This window comes from Hermetia illucens, chromosome 1, assembly GCF_905115235.1.
Source record: "Hermetia illucens chromosome 1, iHerIll2.2.curated.20191125, whole genome shotgun sequence".
Classification (NCBI taxonomy): Eukaryota; Metazoa; Arthropoda; class Insecta; order Diptera; family Stratiomyidae; genus Hermetia; species Hermetia illucens.
In genome coordinates this window covers 177,187,718-177,206,235 of record NC_051849.1, presented here as the reverse complement: position 1 = coordinate 177,206,235, position 18,518 = coordinate 177,187,718, and the positions used below count along the sequence as shown (strand labels likewise).

Genomic DNA, 18,518 nt, shown 5'->3' with positions numbered 1-18,518 from the left:
TGCCGGGCAGATGCTGGTGGTTGTCGCTAAACTATTGGCATGCGGTCAGTTAGGGTGCTACCAACTTGAAAATAACTGCTTCTGCCATACACGGTTGGTTTAAATTAAAAATTTTCGATCAATCGGTGTGTTATTGACAATATTACAAATGGGTCAATGTGCTGGAGATAATGTTGCCGATTTTGCTCACTTCATCTGCAATTTTAGATGCTTTCAAGTCGATTGAATTAAGCTATGATATTAGCATTAAAATGGAGTCAGTACACCAGAGTAATTAAACGAGTCAATTTGTTCTTACACATGTATATATTAATGACTATTATGTTCTTTACTGATACTGGACAACGTTGTGATGACTACTATGTATTTCAATCTAAGGGTGCAGAGCAAGTGCATTTTGTGAAACACCGGATTGTGTGAAGGGCGCCAGAATCGAAGCCCGTTCTCTGCAAATTCAAGACGTTAACTTGTGGTCCATTTACAAATAAAATAAATTGAAAACAGTTGAAACTTACATTTACACTCACCATTTTTACGTAGTCGCTGTATGATCCCAATGAATTCAAGACAAAGAGTGACAAATAATTATCAAAGACTCCCTCATCGCGGGCCTGTTTGAATTGCTCTTCGTCTACAAAAAAGTGCCCTAAAAGATTGCCCGTTTCTTTGTCAATTACGTTAATTCTAAACGCCTTCATTTCAATCTTTTCAGGTAGGATTGAAACGAAAAAATCCTTTGGCGAGCGGTTTCCACTCAACTTCCTTATAATTTCAGCTATGCTCTCAGTAAGTGGTACACCTGGCTTTTTTGCACTAGCCGAGGTTGAAGATTTAGGAATCTTAGAACTGTTTTCGTTTTTACCTGAGCCTATCTCAATGGAAGTACCACCTGCTGAGCGGTTAAGTGAGTTAGTTCTGTCGCGAAAAACTGCTTTCGACGCTCTATTAAGAGTAGATGTATGAGATATTTTATTAGGGGAGGAAGTTTCTGTAGCTCCTTGGCTGTATTGTGTGCTAGGCGGTGTTTCAGGCCGCGAATGAGGATCACCCTGCTCCCCAGCAGAGGAAGGGAAGCAGGAAGTGGCAATTTCTTGTTCATTTTCTGACAAGTTTGGATCGCTAACCTTTGTGGAAGGATAATTTTTTCTAGTACTTGAGTAACGGGAGGGGTTCGATAGACGAGCGAATCTTTTTGACGTTTGCGCGTCCATTATCAAGCGCTTATCAATGCTTACTTTTGATCTATAGCCAGGATATTTAGACATATCACTTCGTTTGCATCCAATATATTTCACGCCAGGAATTTCCGACCTAGGAGCCACATACATGACTTTGGAGCAAGTCTGCCTAATAGAAGTTCCACCAGGCCGTCTTTCCAGGGTGCAGCCTTCTTCTTCAGCTTGCGGCTCAGACCAGTGCTTTGACGGTGAACCACCTTCCATTTGTGAAGATTTTCTCCTGATTTTTGTGGGCGGGGTTTCGACTTGTTCGTAAGACTTTTTGCTCATAAATTCTGATATCGAGTCGTCAGATGGATCTTCCGAAGGCTGACATTCAATGACATCTATATTGATGCATTCTGTTAAGTTTGTGGTCTTTGATGGGAAACCACGCGAATTTCCCAAAAGTCCAGCGGTAGTTGATTTCTGCAAACTCTTGAAACTTGATTGCAATGGCAATTCTGATTTAGATTTTGTGGTTGGTTTGTTCTGGGTAGTGTCGGAAAAGACTTTCTTCACGCTCTGTGTATCTATGAATTCACCACCGGATTGCCGTTGGTCACGGAAGGAAATCTTTGTTGATTTTTGACTTTTTTGAGTTTCAGATTCATTCGAATCTTCATCGCCATCTGTAACAGTTTCCGTACATTTTCCAGTTTTATTGTCAAAAACACGACGTATCTTTATATTGGTTATGATGCGTTCCTTAGGCTCTTTGTCTTCCAAGATTTCCGTACGGACCACCTTTTTTGTAGTCCTGACAACCCTTCCTTCATCATGAGTAACATCATTCTCGTTGACTGTGTTCACTTCGCGAAACGCTTTGTCAGGTGTCTTCACGGTTTTCTCAGTTAATGTTCTTGTCTGTCGGTGGGTCTCTTTTGGACTTATATTTTCCAAACGCTCAATGGCTTCAACTTTTGTTTTAAGATTTATATTTTCTGGGATGTCGTTGTCATTATATTTTGTGTCAATTTCCGTTTCGAGAGCTTCATTCACTTTTGCATTATGCACGTCGCCCTCTCTGTTTCTAGTTGCCTCAATATTTTGCACTTGATTTACGGTCCTTGTAAATTCTGGATGGATCCGTCGAATCTGCTTTTCACATTTTTGAGTCACAATTTGCTGTCCGGTGTTTGGCAGTTCTTCGCCCGATAAGCTGACCTGCTGATAGCAAACTGATTTAAGGTCATTTAGCAGACCTTTGATCTGATTAGCCTTTCCTAACAGCTGAGCGGACATGCTCTGTGCAAAAACATTTTCATGGTCTACATAGTGGCATGCACAACAGCAACCTTGCACTAAAGACATCTTTTCTCGCAGCTCTTGGATTTCTTTCTGAACCTGTCGAACCTTTTTTGTGAGGTCAGCGTTACTGGATGCATCCGATGTCGCATCTTCAATGGTAGTGGCTCCACCTACATTGAAAAAAGTATCAAAACCAAGGTTATAAATTTACAAATTCCAATTAAATCTCCAAAATGGAAATCTAAGTATATTCTGTTTAGTAAAGACCATTCGACAGTCGGAAGCTTGGCACTTCAGGAATGAAAGATTTTGTGTACTTCGTATGTAAAAATATTTGAAAGAATAATAGCTACATTTGTACGCAGCTCTAAATACATATGTTTGTAGTGTCCAATTGACCTTCTCCACCCAACATTACAGCATATTTTGAGACAACCATGACTATATTCGGCACCCTGGGAATTGGGGCTTAAGAACACACTCAAAGCCATCGCTGATTGTCATAAGAGGCGACTCAAAGGGATAGAAATTCGTGGGCTAGCAAGTGCAAATTTCGAAACTCTACTGCCACCGAAACGTCAATAACGCCTCAGATGGGGGCTGACGTCACGGCAACGACCTTTGGCTATCAAAAACGGACTATGATTGGTTTCTAGAATGTGTGCGCGCTCTTCGACAACTCTAGTGAGGTCCTCAGAATGCTCACTTTCTCCGACTTGAGCGGGAATTCCAGCGATATAAACTGGACATTCAGGAGCTAAGCGAAGTAAGATGGCAGGACTTTGGAAAGTACTCCTCTCTCTTTTGTAGCAATGTGCTCTTGCACTGCAAGGCCAACTGGTCGCAGACGCGAATTCGATGTCGGGTTGCTTCTAAAAGTTACCGCAAGGTACACTCTCTTGGTCTGGGAGTCGGTTTCTGACAGACTTCAAACTGAAAGGTTCCGATCCAGGTTCAGGAGCATCACAATTATCCAATGGTACGCACCAACGAAGACTTCCAATGTAGTGTGTTCAGGACTTGCTTCCTAAAGGAAACATTTTGATCGTAATGGGCGATCTAAATGCCAAGGTGGAATCTGACCTGAGACCTTGCTTGGGAACATGTAATGAGAAACACGGTCTTAGCGACCGCAACCGTAATGGTGGGAGGGTTTGTCGTTTTTTGCAACTTCCACCGTCTCGTCATTAGTGGCATATTGTTTGAGCACGGAGCCTACCATAAAGTCAGTTGAGTTTCTATCAGATCGACCACTTCGCGATCCGCAAGTAGATTTAAGTTTTGTCTCCTGGATGAGCGTGACAAGAAAGGCGCTGACATCGGTTTCGAATAAGATCACCATCTGATGGTCGCTTACGTCGGCTTGCGTGCTGTGTCCGCCACTACTCGCAGAACTAAGGAGCTGCTACCCTCTAAGTTCAACATCAACGGCTTGTATGGCCCAGTTGTCAGGCGGCAGTGGGAGAACTATCTTGTTGATCAAACGGTAGATATATTGAGTAACCCGATAAACATTGAATCGTCCCGAATAGGCGTCATAAAATCTGGCTGACTGCGGTCTCGTGGAAACAGATCGATAACCGAAAGAGGTTGAAGGTTCTGCTGACCGCTGCGAGTAAAGCCGGGCGGGACCTCCTCAAACTCTGATACTGATCGAAATCCCGAGAAGTTCAACGGTGTGTATAAGTTTAATTTGCAATTACGTTAGTCTGGGTGGGGGGATCGATGATCCTGTGAAGGATGTCAACGGTCAACTTCTCATCCACGATGATAGACAAATGAAAAAATGGAATGAACACCGTAAATTCGAGGAGCTACACGTATAATGGAAAACAGCTCAGAATAAATTATAACCGGTTATCACAACGAGCAAAACTGAAGATTTTAAAGGGATGAGTGCCAAATTTTTGGGACACATATAGTCAGTAATATCATGATTTCCCCGTCATCAAAGAGCTAGCCCGATACAGCTTGACATACTAGTTTCCCTCGCTTTCCCTCTTTAGGGAGCCTTCCAGTCAGGTTATTTCTTTCACCACCAACTATCTGCTCCCGACTTATTCTGTCAAGAGAGTTGCCACCCATTTAGTGTTCCCTTCCTTAGTAGTGGGGCTAGTCGAAGGTGAAACCGCCGTCTTATCTTTCATAATGAAAACTACCTCTTCAAGCTGTTCCGTAATGAAAAATGGAGTCTTCGCCACCTTCCACGCTGTTGCCGTGAACTTGCATGGAAGTTTAGTCGATAGTGCAAGTAGCACAATGTTGTCCATTTGATTAGCATTAAATAAGCGGGGTTTCCATTGAGCCCCGATTTTCTAATAACAAGTTTATGACCCTACTTTGCTTTTGTTTATTGCACTGTGAAATCTCCTTTTAGTCCTTTTAGTCTTATAGTGAATCTCGCTGAGGACTTCCGCGTTTACTCGTCTTTTCCTTTGGTGCCCCACCATTCGAATTCTCCTTGGCTTTGGGCAGACGTGACAAGCTACTTCCTTTTGTTTTTCTTTGCCTTGTTTTGAGCCCTTCAGATTGCTCTATTTTGCTTTCCCCCTCTCTCCGCTCTTTTCTTAGTTGGAATGGAGTATCGCATTCTTTTTGGTACTTGCGGTATTCGCAGCTTTTGGTGCGCGACGGTCAATGTCTTCCTGTAAGAAAACATACGGTCGAGGAGTTCTTCGAGTTCCATCAGTCTTTTCACCCCTTCACTCACGTTTCTTTTTGAGAAGAGTTGCAAACGCGCATTTTCGACTGTGCTCCCATTCAGGACTGTCCATATCCAACTATTCGGGTTCCTATATTTTCTCTGCCCTTCTTTCTAGCACGGAGTCACTGCAGGGTACGAGTACTGGAGTCCATGGACTGGAGCTGCATCACTTTGTAAGATTTTTTCACTAGTTGTGCGCAACCCGCCGTCGAGTATCTCAGCTCTTTAGCCTCCTTCACAGAGCGCTACAGCATGCAATGCATTTTCGTACTATGCAGAAACAGCCACTTTTTCTCCTTCCCTACTATCTTCCAAATTTCATTATTTTTGTTTTGGATGAAAATGGTACCAGGGCATTGTGTGCAGGGGGCGGTTCACATCAGTCAGGAATAGGTGTGCCGTCATTGATAAAAAGCCCAGCATAGTTCGATGAGGCCTGATTTAGACTTGGCTGATCCTGGGACTCATGGACGGATCAGCGCTCTCCCGGGGCGACGGGATGCACCAGTACTAATTCAATGCAAACTAATCGAATAAAGTCCCAAAGGTGCTAGCTCCTGTCACACGCCACTGCTGCCATTTTGGCAAAGCTAGGCCCAAATCACCCATTGGGCGGCTCTAAGGATTATCAATGGGTCCCGATTTGTACCGATCACTTACTGTTCACTTTTAATCAAGAAACTTTGTTAAGGCTACTATCTAGAACGCAGGTGTAATGCCAGCTAGGTGGATTTGAACTGCTTGCTAGGGCACCCGGGAGCGCTATTCCTCGTGTCGTGAGCAAATTATTTGATGCGTTTTTTAGATAAGAATATTTAAATGGACATTTTTCCTAGCACGTAATGTTTATGCATTTAGTATGTCAGTCTTACTCCTAGGTTAAGTAGTTTCTAAAATGAGTCCTTAATCCAACGTTTTAGTTAATATCCCCCTTTTGCATGTATGGCAACCCCAACCCCCCTTAAACTGACCGCAGAAAGACGTTACTCACTGCATGCGATGCGATTCGCAGTTCCCACCTTTATCCCAAATTCCGTATTAATAAGAGGAACTATTTAGGAAAAAATGGGTGTGACAGGCAAACAGACAGAAATACCGAAGGACAGTCCCGTACGGAGTTGCCAAATCTCCTGGGGCGCGACAGCCTGAATTTTAATAGATGCCACCACTGGAGCTCACCACAACGAGTGGCCACCGAGCTCGCTAGACCGCGTGGCCATGCCCGGATGCTTCACAGATGTAAAGATGCTTCACAGATCGGTCATTCGGCAGTTCATAGTGGTTCGACAAGGTGTACTCGGTCGGGAGACATCACAGGAACTAGTGCCTGATTAATTTAGATGAAACCCGACGATCCTGCGATCGCCATGAAGTTAATGTCGGTGAAAGAAGTAAATTAGAAAATCAGCTGAAGACCATACGTAGAAACAGTGTGAGAAGACATCGTTTGAGATTTGTCCGAATTCATAAAGGAAAAACACAATATGCACATTGTGGGAGTTATTCGTGTACTGTACGATAGTGTGAAGGAAGAAAAAGCTGCTTCAAAGGAAGCACACAGGCAACACAAATGCCGCCCCCTCAACATCCAAATGCCGATAAACTTAAAAGGAGGGCTAAAGAGGGAGTACATGGTTCTTTTGGATCTCTCAGGAGGCGAAAATACAAAAACGTATCTCACCAGAAAAGGAGAAGGTCAGCAAAGTGACAAAATTGTGGAACTAGCGGCAACGAATTCAGTCTGCCCAAGTGAAGTAAAACCGCAGAAAGGAACCGCAGAAGAACGGAAAAAGGTTCGTTTAAAGAAACGCGCGACATGTAAATGAATATTACAGCCCGAGATCATATCTAAAAGAGATGATATGGCATACGCCGATATCCCTAAGAAGGTCAACAAATCCGATGCGGAACTGATAAACCATGGAGAAAGTGTCAGGGGAATCAGTCGTTCCCAAAAAACGGTATTTGATGTTGAAGTTGAAGAGTAACACGGCTGAACGTTTTCTCGGTAAGGTGAAGAAGTCCTTAAGGGAAAAAGCAGAAGTGCAGGCCAAAAAGCAGGAGATTGAGATACAGGGTGAAGATATTAGTGAAGTAACTACCAGAGACGGATCTTCATCTGCAATTGCTAAGCTCCGCCAAACGCGATAATAGCACAATTCGAGGAAATGGTAGGTATGCTAGTCTCGGATTCAAATCATAGCGGGTGATTTCAATATGTTGTCTGTAGATTGAGCAGTCGAACCACGAACACGAGGGGCTGCATTTTGTTCGAAGTATTCGTGAAGTTAGACTTACTGTTTCCTGTTCACTCGTTGGTGGAATATAGGACATCCACAGAGTCAGACTGTGCTTCAATTTCACTATGACCACACTTAACGCTCTGTAAGTGATAAGCTCACAGCAGCGAGATAAACACAAGACGAACACAGACACCCATGACGACTGGGACTCAAACCCAGAGTAACGAGATTGGGGAACTGACGCTCTATCCCCTAAACTATCGCGTCATCCCTACACTTGGTGCTTGCAAATATCGGAAATGTATGCTCTTTTCGTGGGACAGGCTCGAGCTCAATAGTCGATTTGACCTGGGTGAGTACCACATTGACGGGAAGAATAATCTGGTTTCTTAGTGGATACTATAATAATAATAATAATTGTTGGCGCAACAATCCATATTGGATCAGAGCCTTGAAGTGTGTTAGAGCACTTCATTCAAGACCGTAACGGTACACTACAGTACACTGTAGGAGACAATGTGGTCAGCATTGCGCTTTCAGTGGATACCATACTCATAAAACCTTCCTCAAAATCGAAAGTGGTCTGTCAAAAAATTTGAAGAGAATGCATTCATAGGGATGCAATTGCGAGGTCACGATCCTGGTGGTGCGTCTTTACAAAAAGTAGGGGAAACGATGAGAGCATGCCGAGGCTGCGAGTTCTCGCAAATAAGCGGTCAAACTATTGGTGGAATGAAGAAATCGCGCTATTGGTGGAATGAAAAAATCGAACAGGAAGGATCTGCTGACAATCTAGAGGAAGACTGAATTTTGTCGAGAGACGGAAAGTATACGCGAACCTTCGAGATAGACTTTAGCAGATTATGCGCACCATCAAGCTAGAATGCTTCAAGAAACTTTGAGCGGAGGCAGGCCAAAATCCCTAGGGAACACGGTACAGAGTTGTTATGAAGAAGATGGGAATGCGAATAACACAATGCACCTGGACGCATGTTCGGTGTTCAATATAGTGATGCCCCCCCCCCCCCCCCTCAATAAGAGAGCAAGAAAATATAAACAAGCGGTAACTGAGGAGAAACTTGCAGAGATTTGCCGGTGAATCGGTGATAATAAAGCTCCCGGTATGGATGCTGTTACAAATAGAGCCCTCTTAAGGCTAGACCCGACTAGTTTATCATCGTATTTGGACTGTTTTGCTACTGAAGTACAACAAGTAACCGGGACATCCTTCTTCACACCGCTCGATTTGCCTTGTCGACATGGTAGGAAAGATGTTCTAAAGCGTCGCCTATAATGGACTCTTCTCTATCATAAAATTTAGGGATGGTCTATCGGAGCGACAATTTGGTTTTCGTCCAGCTCATTAAATAGTTGAAACCATAGACGTGGATTTGAAGCTAGCTCGAGATGCGTCAGTGGCGCGTCAGTGTCTTTTTAAGATGTTCACCTCCCCCCATAAAACATACACGAAACCTTAACAAGTCGGGAAACTGGAAGCTGGACACTTCAGGTATGAAAGGTTTTGTGTATTTCTTTTATATAGACATTTCAGTGTGAATTTGTCCCATTAGTACGTAACACATAATACACGCATATATTATATGAGAATATCCACTTTTGGGTGTTATTGACATTGAAAATCTTGAATTTCCAAAGAAGTGACAAATTTGACCTATTATAACTTAGTAATAGTGCAATTTCCATCAAACTTGGTAGGATCAAGCATACATTGCTGCAAAATTTGGTGGTGCTAGGGTGAACTTAAGGGGGGTTCTGCAGCCAATTACTGGAAATTATAGTAATAATAAAAAGCAACTTTATTTGAAGGGGTATCGGTATCGAAGGTATTTTGGAGCCTAGCCACAACATAGTGGCAGATTTTTTTCAGATTTTTCCGTAGGGCGGTTTCTGAGAATGGGCCCGTTAAATAAATGATCACTTTCAACCCCTCGCACTCCCTGCCTTTCCAAGAAATGTCACTAAGACCAGCTTCGGAAAGTACTGACCGAGATCTTTCATTTGATACCATACATGACTATATTTGATGAAAAAAATGTACAACCTCTTTTGCATGTATGAGGACCTCCTCTTAAATTCGACGTAACAGGATGTAACTCACCGTATGCATGTTACCACCTTTTCACTAAATTTGGTGTCAATCGCTGCTACAGTCTCCGAGAAAAATGCATTTAGCGGACAGACAGACAGTAAACCGATTTTAGAAAGGGAAAGAACTACTACGAGCAGCAGTTAAAAAGACGATACAGCCCCCAGAGGCAATACTTTAGAACAGTTCCACGGTAGAGGAGGTGGTTTTAATCAGAAAGAGTCTCCGATAACCGCATGGCGGGAGACAGAGGCAGGCTCTCAACCTTTACACTTCTTAAAGATGAAACAAGTCTGGAAACGGGAAGCTCGGAAGTTCAGGTATGAAAGGTTTTGTTTGCTTCTTCTGTGAGTGTAGTTGAGTGCAGAACTATCCCATTTATACGTAGCCCGTTATGTATATGCATTTAGCATGTCAGACTACTCACTTTAGGGTGATATTGATATTTAGTTGCAGTAAATTTACACGGTAAAGTCAGGTTTGAGCTACTGTGAAATTGTTAGTAATAGTTTGATTTTGATCAAACTTGGAGGTAATATGCTTCATCTTATATTCTATACTACTACCAACTTTTATAACTCTGGGATAAACTTAAGGGGGTTTTAACTCAATTTCTCCAAAAATATGGCATATGGATATACAATTATTAACTTAATTTGAGGAGATATCGATATGTATTTTGAGGCCTGGACACCGTATAGAGGCAGCTTCATGATTTTTTTTCAGATTTTTCGGTTGGGTAGTTTCTGAGAATAGGTTCGTTAAAGAAATCATCCCTTTCCACCCCTCTCACTCCCCACCTTTCTAAAAAATCTCAAAACTAAGATAGGCTACGGAAAGTACTAATCGAGACCTTTCATTTGATACCGAATATGACAATATTCTGTGAAAAACATTTGTACACCCCCCTTTTACATGTATGGGGACCCCCTCCCCCAAATTTCAATGTAGAAGAATATCATTCATAGCATGTCTGGCGCTCACAGTTCCCACCTCCTCACCAAATTTCGTGTCAACTGGTATAACCGTTTCTGAGAAAAGTGCGTGTGACAGATAGACAGACAGATAGACATTCAACAGATTTTAAAAACGTTTTGTTTTGCAAACAAAACCTTAGAAAGATACACAGAAAGGCAATAATTCGAGCTTACTTTTTGACCTGAAGGACACAGAATCGGCTGTATAATCTGTCTTCGATGACTTGTCGTTCAACTTCGCCTCTTGAACTGAGAAAGGGGAATATTGATGCAGGGATACTTTTGAATCATTGCTGTGACTTCTGGTTGATCTCTTATTACCTTGACTAGGTCCACTAATTTTAGATTGTGAACCTGATCTCTTCGTATCGATTCGGCTCAAACTTTCTCGATTTGAGTAATAACTTTTCAACTGACTTTTCGATCGAGATGATGTTGTGAGGCCATTATCCAAATCCATCCCAGCTTCTTGGTGGTCCAGGTCAGATGAAGTTCGTTTACCTAAAACACCGTTTCTTTGGTGTTCGTTGGTTGGGGAGGTTGGTGCACTAGAACAAGATGTGTGCTTGACAATTTGATTCATTTGCCTCTCCAAGGAACATTCCGCACATAGGCATGGAGGTACGGTTTTTGTGTTCTCTGGAATTGGTGGAAGGTGTTCGGTTTGCTGGGTTTTATTAGATATGTGTGATCTTTGCTTCTCATATGTTGTCAATCCCGCCAGGCTTTTATCTTCACGTGTAGTAGACCTTTCGCTTACGATATCACTGCCTTGTAGCGCAGCATTTCGAAGCTCTATTCCTGTTAACGTATGCCTCGACGTCTGGCTGCCTCGTAGACTCTTGTTGGATAATTGTGAAGCTGCCTCAGACCTAGACCGCTCTCCAGAGAAGGACGAATTTTGCATCGTTTTGGAGTTTTGTGGAGAATTTTCCTGATATTTACGAGTTTGTATTCTTCCTGGCTCAGCGCTTTCTGAACCAGTTTGATCAATGGAACGCAATGAAGAAAATGGGTTTATTCCCGATCTTTCTGGCGAAACCTCTTTTCGACTCTTAGTTTGATTTTGTAAACTTAACCGCGATCGACTAACTTTTTGAGTCGCTTTGTCAAATGGGATGGGAGGGAGGTGCCTTTGCTTCAAACTACTATTGGCAGATATCGTCGAAAGTGTAGCTGCCATTTGGCCGCCTGGGTCGATTTGCTCCTCATTACCATTGTCATTTGAACCAGCGACTGTCTTACTGTAATTTGTATGCCAGGAGCTAGTTTCGTCGCCAGCAGTTGTTCTTGATAGTTGCTGCTCCGTTGTTCTTTGACTTGATGCGCATGAACATACTGAATGCTGGAATTCAGTCGAAATTTCCAGCATACTCGCGCAGGCTCCTATGGTTGTTTCAAAGAAGTTTATCATATTAAGTAATCTGTTCTTCAAAACTGAAGTTTGTTCCATAAGTTCTTCCACAACTTGCATTATTTCTTTTCCTTGATATTCAACCTTTTTGCTAGGTGTAACAGCTTTATTAGATTTATCTGTGAGAAACAAGAAGAGTAATGGTTAGAAAAGCGGTGCAGGCAAAATTAACAGCATTACGTGCAGCTGACATGTTTGTGAAATTGGGCTGGCCTTGGAAAAGAAACTCCGCCTTTCTTCAAAATAAAACAAAACAGTTTCTGCCAATCATTTGGTTCCTCCGAAGCCACACTTACCTCAAAAGAAACGCATTAATTGGCACCTCGTTCAGATTACTTTCCTCGACCTTCCAAAGTCTCCTCTTTACACCGTTGAGCAAAAGTATCCTCGAATTTCAAAAATAGAGCTGTCATTAATTTACATTGTCACTATCACTCTCCCGTCTGCTTTTAAACTTTCTAAGTAATCTTTTCTCTTCTACTATGCTTTGGCTAGGTGTCTAGGACCATCCATATCCTACTATCCATCTCCTCTACATAACCTAGTCGAAAGGCTTCCGTTCTTTATATAAAATCCTGCTGTCTCTGGTTCCACATCAATCATTCTCCCTTACTGGTCCCATAATTCTTCTCAGGATTTGCCGCTGGAAGGCATAGCTTGCCTGCTCTCTGGGCTGATTCATTATCCAAATTCCGTTGCCTTAGCACAACACTGACCGAACCAGTGCTTCATCTTTGGTTAATTTTATTATTCTGCGTACATTTTTATTTTTAATACTGCCAGGACAAGGTTATGCTTTATGTTGGCAAGTATAACCCATCTTTCCACAATGCCCATTTCATTATGATCTTATGGAACAGTCGCATTTGAGTATATGAAGAGTTTCTTCAACCTCACTTTCAACATGAACCACTATCTAGGATGATTTTTCTAGTCCGTCGAAATTTACTGGCATCTCCTGGATAATGTGGTGCATGGAACATAATGTACATCAGTTTCCTGCCCTGTGCCGCCATCGCAAAGTCATACAACATAGGGAACCCGTTCGTAGAACATTCAAGGAAGAGTCGCACATATATGGATCTAGCAGCTCTCCTGCTTAGACCCCACCTCACACTCAACCATGGCTTGAGATCACGCTGGTGCGGACCCAAGAATATACGCTCCGCGATCGTGACTCCCAAGTATGTCACTTTCTGCCGGTATTTCATTCGATTCAACCAAGGGCGGACAACGTAGGAAGCCTTTCAACATCACCGCGACGGTTTTATCCATTGAGACTGCGATACCGACTTTGAGAGACCACGCGTTAACGATTCGCATGTACTCAGTACCCCGCTGCTCTTGCCGGCAAGCGAAAATCCTTGTGAAAGAGCCTAGGGCTACTAGAGCGGCATTTTTGTTGTCCCTTAAGCAGTGGGACATGAAAACCCTAGTAGGGCTTTTGACGGGACACTGCTCCTTAAACTACCATATGGAAAAGATTAGGGTAGTGGTTTCGGCTATGTGCAGCCAATGTGAGGAGGAGGAGGAGACAGCCCTGCACTTTTTATGCAACTGCCCGGCATCCTCAGATCTCAGTCGAAGACACCTTGGCAAGGTTTTCTTCAATGAAGAATCTGCACACTCTCTGCCTCTGGAGAATGTTCTCAGATTCGCTAAAGCCTGCGAACACCGTAGGCGGGAAGCCATTGAATAGGCAATTTACGGGGATAGTACAATGGCTCTGACAATGGCCTGAGTGCTCGGAGCTGCGACTCCCCTCTCCCGAGCTCAAGTCGACTGTTCCTCTCAGCAAGAATGAGGAGTTCATCCACTCAACATTCCACAAAACATTCAGCTTAGGTAGAAACCTCGCACAACAGTTCGTCCATCGTCAGGTTCCATATGAATGGACCTGCGATAGATCTCTGTGGGCAGCTGCGCTCCATACTGACCCACACACGCTCATTGACACCTTAGACGAATGCTTACCTACCATGGAAGTAGCTTTTCTATACAGCGAATTCCTGGTAGTCACACTCGCAAAGTTTCGACAACACGGACGACCAACTTAGGTAAACAAATCCACTTTTGAAATCTATAAGGATTCCAAGGACGTACTTACTATTACAACGGGCAGACTCGATATAGTACAGTTAAGCCCATGGTGTTTAACGTAGGTACCTGTCGTGGAGACTTAATCCTACGATCCTCTTCAGACACGGATTGATTTTGTGACCACAATCAGAGCCTCGCTGAGACGAGCAACAACGGTACCAGTCTATACCAAGTGCATGGGCTAGCATTCATATTGGTGGATGCAAGAATTACCTAAATCTCTACCGAACTATGGAGTACGGTACCCGTGTTGAAACGCGACACCACGCCGAGGCCCGAAGGTCTCTTCTCGCTTGAGCATAACCACAACCTCCATGAAACCCCTGCTAGGAGGCCTACCGCAAATAACCGAGCTGTACTCACATACAACGGGAGTTCACCCGAAGTATGAGAGTCCAGGAGCAATCCCGGTTCCCATGGTACCAGTATACCCCTGGTAAGGTTTCGTGGCCAATTACCACTTCAGATGAGTCCCCGTGCAGACTCGGGTCTGATCGCCCTGATTAGGCCTTTGGAGCATTCGCCTACTGCATCACGGCCGGCAAACCAAAGTGAATACAGCGTCTCCCTGTACCACCACTATGGAGGTTCTCTTCGGCCACTTGGTTTTGGTTTGGCCGACAAGGTTGCCGCCGCGTCTTCCTCACAGCTACCTCTGAGCACCTCGATATAGTACAGGAAGATGCCTTCTGGGAGCAATTAAACGCAGTTCAGGAGAGGCTTCCGAAATGTGACATTATAATTGTTACGAGTGATCTAAACGCCAAGGTGGGATCTGACAACACATTGCTCCGATATATAATGGAGAAACATGGTCTTGGCGACAGTAACAATAATGATGGGAGGTTTGTGGATTTCTACAACTACCACCACCTCTTCACTGGTGATACATTTTTTCCAACACGGAGCCCGTCATACGAGCTGTCTTCTGGATGTACTGTTGCTCAGCAGTGGGAGAGCTAAGCTACTGAGTAACCCACCTGGGAATATCGATGAGCATTGAGACTCGAGCAAAAATGTCCTTTCCTCGGGTGCTACGCAGGTGGCCGGCCTGGCCCGAAGAAGCGTCTGGCTGACTGAGGAATCGTAGAAGCCGATCGATGGACAGAAGCGGTTGAAGGCTTTATTGACCGCTGCGAGTGATGGCGGGCGTGACGCACTCGAACTCCGATACTGAGCGAAAGTCCCTGAAGATCAGCGTAGTGCACGTCATCCCAAAATAAATGTGCTCTTGTGCTTGCCAGGAAAGCGAAAGTTGCTGCAGATGGCAATGAGTTCAGGAATATATGCCACATCAGGGGAGACCTTTGGAAAGAAAGGCAAGTAGATTTGAACTGAAAATAAACATCAACAAAGCCAAGATACTGAGTCTGACGGGTCATCGCACTCTCCCTGTCTACATTAATAGCCAGAGCATCGAACGCGTCGATCAATTTGCATATTTAGGAACCGTGGTTTCTTGGGAGGTGGCACCGAACGGGATCTTGTCCGACGCATTAACAGTACTAGATCCACTTTCTCTGCCTTGTCTAAAGCCAGGGAATACAGTTATCTCAACACCAAGATTAAGTTGAAATTATTCTCTACTAGTGTTCTTTCTTTGTTCCTATATCGGAGTAGCACGTGAAAAGTCAACTCCGCTCATACCCAGAAGCTCCAAACCTTTTTCAGTGTGTCGTACCATCGGAGTTCACTGGCCTGACATTATCTCAAACAAAGAACTTGCTCGGCGCACAGGCCTACCACTCGTACGCACTGTGATCCGAAGTGGCTGTGTCACTCTTTAAGGAGGGGCACGAATTGCATTCCTGCTACGCCATGCAGTGGAATCCACTCTCTTAATATAGCCGACGAGTGAACAGTAGAGGAGGAGTACGAGCGTCTTGGGAAGTCGTGGGGGGAGGGGGGTGGGGTGCTGAAAGAGAGTTCAAGTAATAACGAACGATTGCGCGCTATACCTTCCCAAGGGGTGAAAAGCAACTATATATGTGGATCGCGTAAGATGAACACAAAATCTTTATTCCGGAAGTGCTCAGCTTCCGGTATTCCGACATGTTCATTCATTCAGTTTTTGATACCATCATTACAATTTTTACCACTTCCCGTTTATTTGCTTCGCATTGTATCTAACAGGTTGTACCTTACGTTCTTGTAAAAAAAGAAAATACAACTTCTTTTACTCCCTTTCTGAAGATTTCTGTAATTCTTACGAAGGTGTCCAGATTTTAATTGCGTAATTGATAATTGGGCTTTCTACATATTTGTTATTTACCTGTTACGTTTGTTGTGCTTGCCCTTCCTCCTCTCTCCCTAATATGAGGACATATTCTAGGTTGAAAATAATTTTATCAATAAGTCCAGCATCAAAATACTGAAAACGCTTACGGATTTTTACACAGCACTTTTCTCTTTACGTTCCCCGTATCATTTACGTGCACCTTAGACGCTCCTTCAATATAACGACCGCCTGCTTCAAATCTGTGGAAAGATCACCATGTTTAGTGCTTTTCAGTACAGGTGACAATTGTACGCAGTGTATTTGCATTTGTGCTATTTTTTAGCAGATTTTCGTATCTCGTAAAAGGTATTTACTCACATGTGGTTCTGTGGTTACTTTCTGAGAAATTCAATCAAGTATTCCTGACAGCCTTATTTTCAATCTATTTCCGTCTTCTACAATCATTGCCGACATTTGGAGCAGTTCTACTAGTCAGCACAACTGAAGTCCAGGAAGCAATAAAACGAATGAAATCGGGGAAAGCAACAGGTCCTGATGACGTGTCATCTGAACTTTGGAAAGCGAAGAGCTGTGACCCAACACTGTGGTTGAGTGAATTTTTAAATCGGGTTATTCAGGAAGGTAAAACACCATCAGATTAGCAAGAAAATACCACATTTCCAGTACGAAAAAAGAAAGGTAGTCAAGCAGAATGTTCAAATTACCGTCCAATCCGGTTACTTCCCCATACCATGAAGATTTTGAACGCATCCTTGGCAACCTTGTTCTCGAAATCGTTGAAATAACCGGGAATCACGCGGAATTGGTAAAAACTGAGGAACAACTGACACCATACACGCTGCGCGGTTACTCATGGAGAAACACCCGGGGAAGCATCGCCCTCTTTGCATTGCATTTCTAGATCTAGAGAAAGCATTTGACCGTGCGCCATACGAACTATTTTAGTATACTCTACGCCAACACTTAGTCACTTCGTGCCAAAAGAACTCGTGCGCTGGATTCAATTGCTCCAGTACCTCGATCCGAAAAGTAAAGTTCGAAGTGTGAAGGGTGTATCAAAACCGCTTCTTGTCTCTGCTGGTGTTTATGGAAGAAGGAAGCGCCCTCTCGCCACTCCTCTTTATTCTTGTTAATGACACTGTTACACGGGACATCCAACGTCCAGCGCCCTTTACTCTGCTTTATGCAGATGATGTTTTCCTGGCGTCTAATAGCAAAAATGATCTCGAGACTTGCCCAAAAATGAAATGATCGCCTCGCGCAACGCCGTTTCAGATTGAATCTAAATAAAACTGGATTTTTGACCACCGTTGCCCATGAAACAGACACAACGGCAGTAACCTGCGCAGAACGAAGCGGCGTGAATATCTCGGGTCAATGCTATCAACCAATGGAGAAGTGCGTTGTGAAATTGCTTCATGTATGAACGCAACCTGGATGAAGTGGCGTTCCACAACTTGGACGTATCAATGAACGTCTCAAATCCAAAATTTACGGCAATATCGTCCGTCCTGTCCTTCGCTATGGTTCTGAGTGTTGGCTGACTATACAAAACAATGAATGGCGTCTTGCGGTAATGAGGACGAAGATGTTGCGTTTTGATCACATCCGAAATGAGGATATCGCGATCAATATGGAGTTACATCGATCGTGTAAACATTACGAGAGAGGGGCCTTCGATTGTGTGGTCATGGTGGAACCAAATGGTGAAACCCATCACAACGAAGCGACCCCTTAGTTTTGCGCCCGCGACAATTGGGAACCTGACGCCATTTATTAAAAATGTCTTCAACTTGGTCAACTGGAGCTTGAATAAAGACACCCTGACTGAACTGAGTATCCCTGGTTACTTGCTTTGATAATTCGAGAGTTTCCTTTCCAAGAAGCATCTCTAATATGAGGCAGACGCCGAACTGAAAGAATATATTCTAACCACAGGTGTTCTGCAAAATTCGTATTGTACCATTGACACGGAACATCATGCATGATGGAGTGCTTAGTGATGATACCGATGGTTGTGGTAACTGCAAATACGTCGAGGACGTGGAACCTTATGAAAGCGAAATCATTCATACCATCCAAAGATAGTTATGAATGCTTAAACTGAACCTGATGGACGAAATACAGGGTGGCCTATGTTATCCATTACAAGAAAAATAATACTGATATTGGTACAAGATTGGTAATCCCAAGGCCTTTTGAGGGTAATGATCGATGCCAAGTTGAGTTTTGAAGGGGCACTTAGCCTATGCGCAAGAAATGGCAG

At 43.5% G+C, this 18,518-nt stretch overlaps 1 protein-coding gene across 1 annotated transcript; it reads right to left on the bottom strand.

Annotated features, from left to right (window-relative positions):
- Nucleotides 1-296: 296 nt before the first annotated feature.
- Nucleotides 297-16,429, bottom strand: LOC119646849. The gene is made up of 4 exons (XM_038047474.1): nucleotides 16,286-16,429; nucleotides 10,674-12,032; nucleotides 528-2,638; nucleotides 297-446 (listed from the first exon to the last, which is right to left on the bottom strand). Exons 2-4 carry the CDS (start codon nucleotides 11,971-11,973, stop codon nucleotides 369-371), a joined length of 3,489 nt encoding a protein of 1,162 aa, XP_037903402.1. The 5' UTR covers nucleotides 11,974-12,032; nucleotides 16,286-16,429; the 3' UTR covers nucleotides 297-368.
- Nucleotides 16,430-18,518: the final 2,089 nt, after the last annotated feature.